The sequence below is a fragment of the Coenobita brevimanus genome, chromosome 23 (genome assembly GCF_032717465.1).
Source record: "Coenobita brevimanus isolate Jiangsu-jjx chromosome 23, ASM3271746v2, whole genome shotgun sequence".
NCBI classification, from domain to species: domain Eukaryota; kingdom Metazoa; phylum Arthropoda; class Malacostraca; order Decapoda; family Coenobitidae; genus Coenobita; species Coenobita brevimanus.
Window position 1 is genome coordinate 64,286,573 of NC_136976.1, and position 10,106 is coordinate 64,296,678.

The 10,106-nt window shown below is 41.3% G+C and overlaps 1 protein-coding gene across 1 annotated transcript in view; it reads left to right on the top strand.

The window, feature by feature from the left end:
- Positions 1-7,577, top strand: part of mago (mago, exon junction complex subunit) — a 50,966-nt gene extending 43,389 nt beyond the window's left edge. The window contains exon 4 of the mRNA XM_080267156.1: positions 7,316-7,577. Within this exon, the coding sequence (XP_080123282.1) occupies positions 7,316-7,415 (100 nt within the window). The 3' untranslated portion in view covers positions 7,416-7,577. The remainder of the gene's footprint in view (positions 1-7,315) is intronic.
- Positions 7,578-10,106: the final 2,529 nt, after the last annotated feature.

Genomic DNA, 10,106 nt, shown 5'->3' on the forward strand with positions numbered 1-10,106 from the left:
GATGAAAGTGACCAGCCTCACTCATCCCTGAGTGGCATTATGTGAGCAGTGAACCCAACCACCCCTTGGATGTAAACCTGCACAGGCTCAATCTGATCGGAGTGCCTTAATTGCCCAGTAAATCACCAGGTACCATAATTTGGTTTTGTTACCACCCAGGTTTGTAAATGGTTTCCTGTTGTACAGGAAACCATTTGGTTTGTCACTCTGTGTAGAGTCACTCGTAGACAGAAGGAAGAAGAAAGACTGAAGAAAAGAAAGACAGAAAAGGAGAAGGAAAGAAGAGAGGAAAGGGCAGTCACCCTAGAGCATCGCTACATCAAGTGAGTGGATGGCGAGCACCCCCACCTACCATTATGCAAATGATATACAGTAATATATATAATAATACAGTACTGTACTGTACACTGATAAACATGTCTCTTATTTACCTCATTGTGGTGAACATAGCTGAAGTGGTGACGCAGTCCGGACTGCTTCTGGCTTTATCGAACTTTTTCCGATATACTGTAGTCTGGTAGCTCCTCGATTCCGGTAAAAGCGATTTCCAGTCTATTGAAGTCTGTTATATCAAGGTTTTACTCTATGTAAAACTCATTTCATATCCAGTCTCTGTATGTGACCTTATTACTGTCCAAGCAACAATAGACTGCCTGTTGGAGAAGAAATCCCAGAATTTTCCCAAAGCCCATAATTTAGCCATTTTGACAAATGTACTCCCACCAAACACATACATAAAAGTGCACTGACATCATTACGTACAAGAAATAGCGATGAATAGAACATAATGGTAATAAGGGGCAAGTAAGTAAAATTTTAGCTCACCTCGATAGAAGAGAAAGTGGTGGTTGTTTTGAGAGTAGGGTGTCCAAGACTGTAGGACTAGTAGGGGAAATGAGCATTGCCTCAAACCCCTTTCAGGGGACTGAGGCTAGGCCTCAAAGCCCTCAATGTCACTTTTGCTACACCTCACGAGCTTTACATGAAATAACGTTGCTATCCACAGGCACACCTTCCTCACTTTACCCCCACATGTATTTGAAAACGGCTTTTCAGACTTCTTCAGCACTCAGCTCTGTACCTATGATCTTGCTGCTGTGTCTTCACCTCCATTCAACAGGATGGCTTGGATGATTTTGTCTTTAGTTCTCCTTACACTTCTGAAAATGGACTCACATGTGCATAGCACTAGCCATGTCCACCTCTCTCTCCTTAGGTTCAAGTCTTTGTAAAATTTACACTTCTCTCCCAAATTCATAGGCATTCTTTTAGCTTTACCACCAGATGTAGAGGGTTTTCGGTCTTCGGTAGCCATGATTTTACTGGGTTTACGCCGGCCAGTTACACAGGATTTGATCTCAGGTGTGGGTCAAAGACATGAGAACAGTGGTGGGGAAGATTTCAGAACACATGATTTTTCATGCACCACGACCATGATGTCACCATGTAGATATTTTGAATCTTGGTAGGGAAGAACTGAATATCGCCCAGCCATTTTGCTGCACCAAATGTATTCATCATTGCTCAAAATGGGTTGGGGTAGAGGTTGATAGTGCCATGTAAAGTGTGTTGCATGCAGATGGAAGGCATGCAGAATGAGTGTCAACTGTATATTATATACAGTTGTTGATCAACTCCAGTCTCTTCGGCCAAGCAGACCCATCAGCCAGAGGCCAGACTACCTAGGGAACAACTACTACTACCAGAAGCAAGCAATCGCCACTGCAGGGTTGACTCATGCAGTGAACCGATGTTTCTTTGCAGCAATGCCTCACAACAGTGACTGGTGGGGAAAAGTGTGTAGTTTTGGTTCCTGGATTTATGCCACATTTGCATTTCTCCCCCTGTTTACATTAGGTTTGTCACTTAGTGTAGAGAAGTGGAAAGAAGAGTAATAGAAAATGACAGGAAGGAAAGAGAGAAGTAGTAAGAAAGAAGGGCAGAAAAAGAAATATAAAGGTGAAGGATGAAGTAAGCAGCACTACATCAAGTGAGTGGATGATGGGTACCTTCTACCACCTTGGTGTACAGTTTAAGTCAGTAAAAATTATTCACCTTCTTCTTCACTGTAATGTCCAGCATGCCTCTTTCATTCAGCAGATCCTGTATACCCCCGAAAATGCAGCTGTACTTTATCATCATGTCAGGTTAACGTACCCTTGGTATTTAGTCTTTCCAAGTCATATTACACATGATGCATGTGGTAATGTATTCATACCAGAGGTGCAGAAGGGCAAAAATATACATTAGGGAGGGCAGTGATCGCCCCTGTGTAGAGTATAACTCTCATGTGTGAGGAGGCTCCCCACATACAGCTCACTCTCAACAGGATGAAGTCAAAGGCTTTTTGTCTCATTAATTCTCTCCTCTTACTGGCTTCCTTCAACCAGTGTCTCTTTGCTGCACTGTTGCATCTTTATCTCTTTCCTATCACTACTTCAGTGGTCACTGCTCCTCTGAACTGTCTGCTTGCATCCCTCCACCACTATGGCGGGTGCACATCATCCATCTAGCAACATTTCATCCCTTTTCTGTCCACCTCTTTAATGCAAGAGTTAGCTGTTACTCCCAGTCCATCATGGGGACAGGATGGATCTGTAGTAGAGCGCCTGACTTGAGACCAGTGGATTGAGAGTTCGTGCCCAGCCCAGGTAACTGCCCTGCTGGGAGAGATAGTGCTCTCCCATCACCTAGTGGGGCTATATGATCTCATCTAGCTTGGGGAATTCATTTCCCCATGTTAAAAATTCCAGTTTGCAGTCCATCATGTATGCAGTAGGTTAGCTCTGGAACTGTCTCCAGTTGTCTGTATTTCATACTGTTAGCAATCTCCAGCCTTCCAAATGCAGTGTGTCCAGGCATCTCGAAATGGATGGATCTCAAATTTGGTTCTCTGTTACCTTGATTTTATTTTTTCTTGGAGGGAACAACCTTGCAGGCTCCTGGCCTTTGGTTCCTTCCTTGCATAAAAGAAAGAAAAAAAAAAAAACGATGCTATACTGATTAGAAAATCCTTAGATTCAGAGAAGTAGGTGGGAATGGAGATAGACTTAACCCTCCCAGGAATGATGGCACGTTGCGTCATATCAGAGTTGGGCTGAAGAGTAACCGATGATGCAATTTGCGTCGTTTTGGACAAAAATATTCACCAAAAATTAAGTTTTAGCAGTAAGTGTGTCAAACTTGGGTGGATTACAGGGGAGGGTGTACATAATTTACATACATGTACAGTACATAATGTACTTACATGGTAGTTACAGGCTCAGTAATAATATAAGAGATAAACAAATCACATATTTCAGGCGATTTTTTTAGTTTTTGGCGATTTGCTTGAAAACTGTTGGTTTTATCAAAATTCTGAATACTGAGAAAGCTTGTGAAATTCTGTATCTAGACGTATGCTTAGCTCTTGCATGGTGCAGGCAAAATTTTGCACTAGTGTGTTATGAAGTTACTTGAAGCTATTTTTACACTTGAACAGTTTATTCTTGCTGCATTTCTGTACTTTTACTCATAATTTTTGTGTGTGTTTTCATTGGCTTATAGAATAAACACCAATGAAGATGATGGTATACAATTTATACCAATATAACTACTTTCTGGGGGCAAATTTGGTAGCCATAGCTGGTTTCTCCACTGTGTTCATGTCCCAGAAACTTACTGAAAACTTACAGTTCCCAAGAGAATTAATTTATTAGGTACTGTAATACTGTACAATAGATCTCTAACCCTTGAAGTATCATACACTAGGTTGAGTTCAGGGTAGTGATAATGCCCAACTAAACTATAGTCGTGGCGCACGACTCTGAGATTGTCATTATCACACTTTGGCAACCTACCATTCAAAAGTGCGTCCAATTTCATATCATGTACACGAATCATATTATTATGCATGAATATTATTATACACGAACATATTATACACAAATCACGTGTCTCATATTATACACAAAATCAGACGCATTTTTGAGTGGTATGTTGCCAGGGCACGATAATAACAACCTCCGAGTTGTGCGTCACGACTATAGTGTATGGGAAAGACATGAGAAACCACAAGGAGCTTGACCCACATCTTTCGTCTGTGTTTTTCTTATTAGGGGGTTTATGACCAACTATGAGCATCCAACAGGTTGTTACAAAGCTAAAAGCTTGTTTTCTTTCCATTAAGAGGTTGTGGAGGTACCTTACTGGTTGACTCACCTGAGCAGCAGCCAGAGCCATAGAGTAGGAAGAGTTTGGCCAACCGCCGTACTGGGCACCATCTTGCATCTAAACATCATTGACCGGGCGTATGAAAACAATACTAAAAGTACAAATATCAACCCCCTAGCCTTTTATTTCAGTACAGGTCTTTTATATATATATATACATATAAGTATACATGTATATATCTACCCATCTATCTGTCTATCTATCTATCTATCTTTCTATCTAGGGTATATATATATATATATATATATATATATATATATATATACATACATGAATAAATACACATATACAGTAGTGCACCAACTTTCGCTACAGCAGGATTCGCGGAATCCACTTTCGCGGCATGCACCAAATATTCCCTAATTTCCACTTTCGCTTGAAAAAAATCGATTTTCACGCACAAATTTTGGGTTTGGGACAATATTTTGAACTTTGAATTTCCTGCACCGCCTGCCTGCAACCCACCGCCATCTTGAATGACGTCATGTCAACACTCTGTCCACCCATTCCCGCCATTGTGTACGAGCGTGCTAGCTCCATTGTGTTGGATTCTCACGGTTCAGTGGCCTCTACTATACCTGGTAGTGTGGGGAAAGGGCCTGGTGGTGTGGGGGGAGAGCCTGGTGGTGTGGGGGGAGGGCCGGGAGGCAGTGGTGGTGATAAAAAGTGGCCGGGACATTCAAAGTCGGGAGGAAGGCGCCAATACGTCTGGCGTGGCTAAATAAGCCCGCCACGCGCCTCGGATACTTACCCCCAACATCCATTAAACACCTCAGCCTGGTCTCTGTGGTATGTTTTTCCTCATATAATGTGTACTGTACAGTTTTTATTGTTTGTATCTCATAAGGCAATGTACAATAGTGATTTGATGTACTGTATTGCAAGTGAAAATGAAAATCTGATGTTACTTTAGGATAACCGGGAACCAATTAGCCTTTTTGCCATAAAGACAATACCCCAACTTTCGCTAATTACACTTTCACGCATTATTTTTGGACCCAATTAGGCGCGAAAATTGGTGCCCCACTGTACATACATATATGGCTGATGATTATGACAGAACGTTTTTAATATATAATAACAGGAGGAAAGAAAATGAAAACCCAACCAAGGCCTCCTCTATACCCACCTAACAAGTATGAATAACATTGTTATAGCTTGAAAATCCCGTACAAAAGCTGCTAGGTCCTTGAATGTTTTAATTTTCTTCCCCACTACTTCATTTATTTTCATTCATTCATTCATTGCCAGACGCCATGTATCCCAAACGGGGTGGCCAACGGCTCAGAGTTAATTGTTTTACAGGGAGGGGCACTAATCCTTCACCAACCCCACTTGACACGTAGGGAGAACGTTATGCCAACAGCATCTGGTGTTCCCAGGCGGTCACCCATCCAAGTACTAACCAGACCCAATGTTGCTTTATACATTATTATAACACTTATCTATATACGGAGTAAAAATATTTATATACAGGACATACTATAACCTACAGCCTTAAAGTAGTGTACGTTGAAGAGGTTTTACTTACGCTTCATTACAGCGAATCTTATAACCATGCTTTTGCTTCCTAATTCACCTCCAGACTTACAGCGATGAGCCTTATTTTTGCAAATGTTTTTTGGTGTAGATATGAAGGCTTACAGTGAATAATCTCCTCAGCTATTTCTTCCTAATGCCCTGCGCGCACACACACACACACACACACACACACACACACACACACACACACACACACACACACACACACACAAATATATATGTATATATATTCCTTAGTTTACATGAAACCGAACCGAAAACAAATAAGTAACTATCAGCCTGTCTAATAAGTTTATTACGTCTCAGTCTACGGCAATAGTTAGAACGGACAGGAGTCTTAAGAGACAGACACACAGGCGGATGAACAAAAAAATTAGAGAGAATGAGAACAGATTTACATGCAGAACACACATAGGAATTGTTGTGTGGTGTCCAGTCTTTCTGGCTGACTTTAATTTCCCATTCTTTTCTGCTTGTGGGATCTCTAGGAAACCTGTACAGTATCTTACCCATACCTGTGCGGTTGGAACATCGCCAGGCTGCACAGTATTCCATCTCGTGGTCAAATATAGGTATATTGCAGGTGATATGACCATAGAAAGTGTAGCATCCCCCTTGATCTCTGTGCTTTCTTATGGCAGTCAGGGAAGTGAGGAGGTGAGGTGAGGATGCAATATGGCGCCCATATGTCACGTGACCGGTTCTCAGCCAATCACAGGCGAGCGCGTGAGGTGAGGTCTGAAACCGAGTTGGCCAAACTCTTCTTATTCTATGGCTCTGGCAGTAGCAACCCCCCCCCTCCCCTCTTTCTCTCTATTGCTCCTTCCTATGTGATAAGTGAGCTCATCAAATATCATGGAACAGGTTTGCAGGAAGAATCATCTCAGAGAATACGCAGGAAAAGAGAGAGAATTTAAGCACCATTTTCACAACATTTTCAAAACCATGCACACATACAGACAACCCTTAAGGAGGCATCAGACAAAATACTGTACAGGTAACACAAGTACAGTGAAATTATATCACGTCCATTAACTACATATGGCCATGTCAATACAGATCCCCCTTGCTGTAAACGCACTTGTATGCAATAAGAGTGCGAGAGACTTTACCCTATCTCCTGAAATGTCTCTACAACCTTGTTATAACAGAGGAAATATTATGTTGATCATGCACACAGAGCTATGGTAACTACGTCATCTGCCATTTATGTTGCAAGTAGCTTCTCATATCCTGTGGTAGAGGAAAGGGAGAGGTTGTATTTTGGATTTACTCCAAAGGATGAAGGACCCTTGCTTTGTCTTTTTTCATTGTATATGAAATGAGAAATGGGTTTTGATAGTTATGGTGTATTTTCTTGATATTTAGGCAATTCTGTTACTTGTACCTAAAGTGGATCCAGATGAAGCTGATAAATGTTGTATCCTAACAATTAACACATTTGTAGAATGTGGATAATATTATGGTTGATGCATCATGGCACTTTGAAAAAAAGTGTAATTTTTTCTTGCCATACATTGTTTTCTTATTGTGTATTTCTCTTTTCCTCTTTGCATCCTAGGGACCCTGATGGCCTGCGCTGCTTCTACTATCTGGTACAAGATCTGAAGTGCCTTGTCTTTTCTCTGATTGGACTTCATTTCAAGATAAAGCCAATCTAATTTACTTCTGAGTTTCAGTTGTAAAAGCCAAAATGTATGGCTGGATGTGTCATATGTTTGTTTCATGTATGGAGAAAAAGTTCATAACTTGTAAAAAGTAGTATGTTCATCTCACTCAGTTATTCATTAAAAAAAAAAAAAAAAAGTTTACATTTTTGTGAATCACATTATTAATTGAGTTTAGTAAAAGGTTACAGTATTTTGTAATTGCCGTTAATGATGATTAAAGCTTTTATAGAGCAACATGGACATACTGTATTTTTTATTTACCCTTTCTGTTGTTGTTGCTTAAATCCAGTCTGTGTGGCTGAGCAGACACATCAACTGCAGGTAAACAACTGCTTCTGTGTGACTCTGACAGTTACGGTACAGTACACAAACCATGTAAAAATCTGGAATCCTTCGTGGTAGACATCGCCTCACAAGGGTTAGACCAGAGTCCTTTCCATGGTAAGGTGCAGGGAAGTATGGGAAGTTTTGGCTCCTGGGTGGATACAATAGGTGCACCATCCATATTGCACAGTGCCACCACATGTAGGCTTCCCTTAAGTGCCAGTCTTCTTTGTAATAGTCTGTAATTCAGATGTGTTTTGTTAGCTGGTATTTGAGCTGTGTAATTTTAGGATAAATGTTGCATAATTAGGCACTAGAGTTGCATGCTGTACACAGTAGTGTCATTTTGGCTTAGCTTGAGGGAGAGAGACTGCGTGTGTGCACACTCTAAGTTGCACCTACTTGTATTTATCCAGGATTGAGTTAGTCTTGAAATATCCCGTGTTCTTACAATTATATTATACATTTCTTTTAATGCTGTATTTGAATGTTTTCACTGCATAATGTCATCTGGTAGCTAGTTCCTTGGGCTGGCAGCTCTTATTGGCAAACTACATTTTCTAACATTATTGTGTGATGTGCTGGAGGTGGAGTTGGAGCTAGCTCTGTGACTAGGGTAAGGAGTGGTTAAAGAAAGTTCAGGGAGCTGTTGCCTTCTGACTTTGAGATGGCTCTCCCTCCATGCTAAGGGATCTTTATATGCAGCATGTAATAGGAGTGTAATGTTGTATAGTTGTGAGACCTGGGCAGTAAAGGAAGAGGATATTTGTAGGCTCAAACTTATAGAAATAACAATGATTAGACGGATGTGTAATGTGTTAGTGAATGTGAGTCCTGGGGGGGCTAAGTTTACAAAAGAAATGTTGAGAGGACGGAGGGAATCGAGTGTAATGGTACTGTGATTAGGATGGGTAGATTTAGATGGTTTGGGCATGTTGAAAGGATGGAGGGTGACGGGTGTGGAGGGTAAGCAGTGTGAATGTCGGGGGTACGGCTGCAAGAGGCAGACCAAAGAAGACCTGGGTTGAGTCCACAGCGAATGGCCTCATGGATAAGGGACTGAGTAGGAAGGCTGCCAGTGATCAAGCAGCATGGAGAGATACCATTGGGTGACCAAGGTCGACGCATGTCAGCATGTTGGAGCCTTTATAAAGCATATGGTACGAACAATTTTATGTAGCATTCAACTGTTTTTGCTTGACCTTTTTGCAAAAATTATGCAGTCCTTCATGACAGCTTTGTCCCTGGTACACAGTTTTTCCTAGTAATGATAGTGTCAGTCTTTTCTGGCTGTCCTTGTACAGTAACTTAAAATCCTCAAACATAGCAAATACTGTAATTTATGGCAGAATTTTGCACTTTCTGAGGTTTTATTACTTCATCCATCCATCCGTATGTTGCCCCATGAGAAGTGTAGCAGCCTGGGGCTAGGCAAGTTGGTCCTGACATTTAAGATGTGAGTGACCAGCCTCATTCATCCCTGAGTGGTATTATGTGAGCAATAAACCCCAGCCACCCTGTGGATATAAACCTACACAGGCTCAATCCGACTGGGGCGCCTTAATCACCCACTAAACCATCAGGCGCCATAATTTGGTTATATGGTTACCACTCGGCATAGGAAATGGTTTCCTGGTGTACAAGAAACCATTTGGCTTGTCACTCAGTGTAGAGTCACTCATAGGCAGAAGGAAGAGGAAAAAATGAAGGAAAGAAAGTCAGGAGAGGGAGTGTAAAGTTGCCCATAGGCAAAAGGAAGAGGAAAGAATGAAGGAAAGAAAGGCAGAAGATCTAAGAATGAATATCTGATCTACACAACTTCTTCCCTTCCTAAAGCCTCCCTGATCTTCTCCAACTAATTCCTCTGTTATTTCCCTAGTTCTGTCAATAAGTATCCTATCGTATACTTTTCCTATTACACTAAGAAGACAAATGCCCCTATAATTACCAAACACTTCTTTTTCCCGTTTCCCTTTGTATAAGGGAATAATTATACCTGACTTCCAATCATCCAGGACTTTACCTTCCTTCCAGGCCAATTTGCACATCTTCCACATCCATTCTACTACTATCTCTCCCCCATGCTTCAGCATTTCACCACACACTCCATCAATTCCTAGGGCTTTCCCCATTTTGACTTTCTTCAATGCTTCCACAACTTCCATCCTACTGATTTCATCCTGTCTTCTTACCTCTCTCCTTCTCCCAGACACTTATACTTGCATTACTTTCATTCTCTATGTTCAACAGTTTATTAAAGTGTTCTCTCCATCTGCTCACTGTTTCTTCCTTCTCAACTAGTAATCTACTATATTTATCTTTCACTCCCCTACTAACTTCATTGCCAACTTGTCTGAC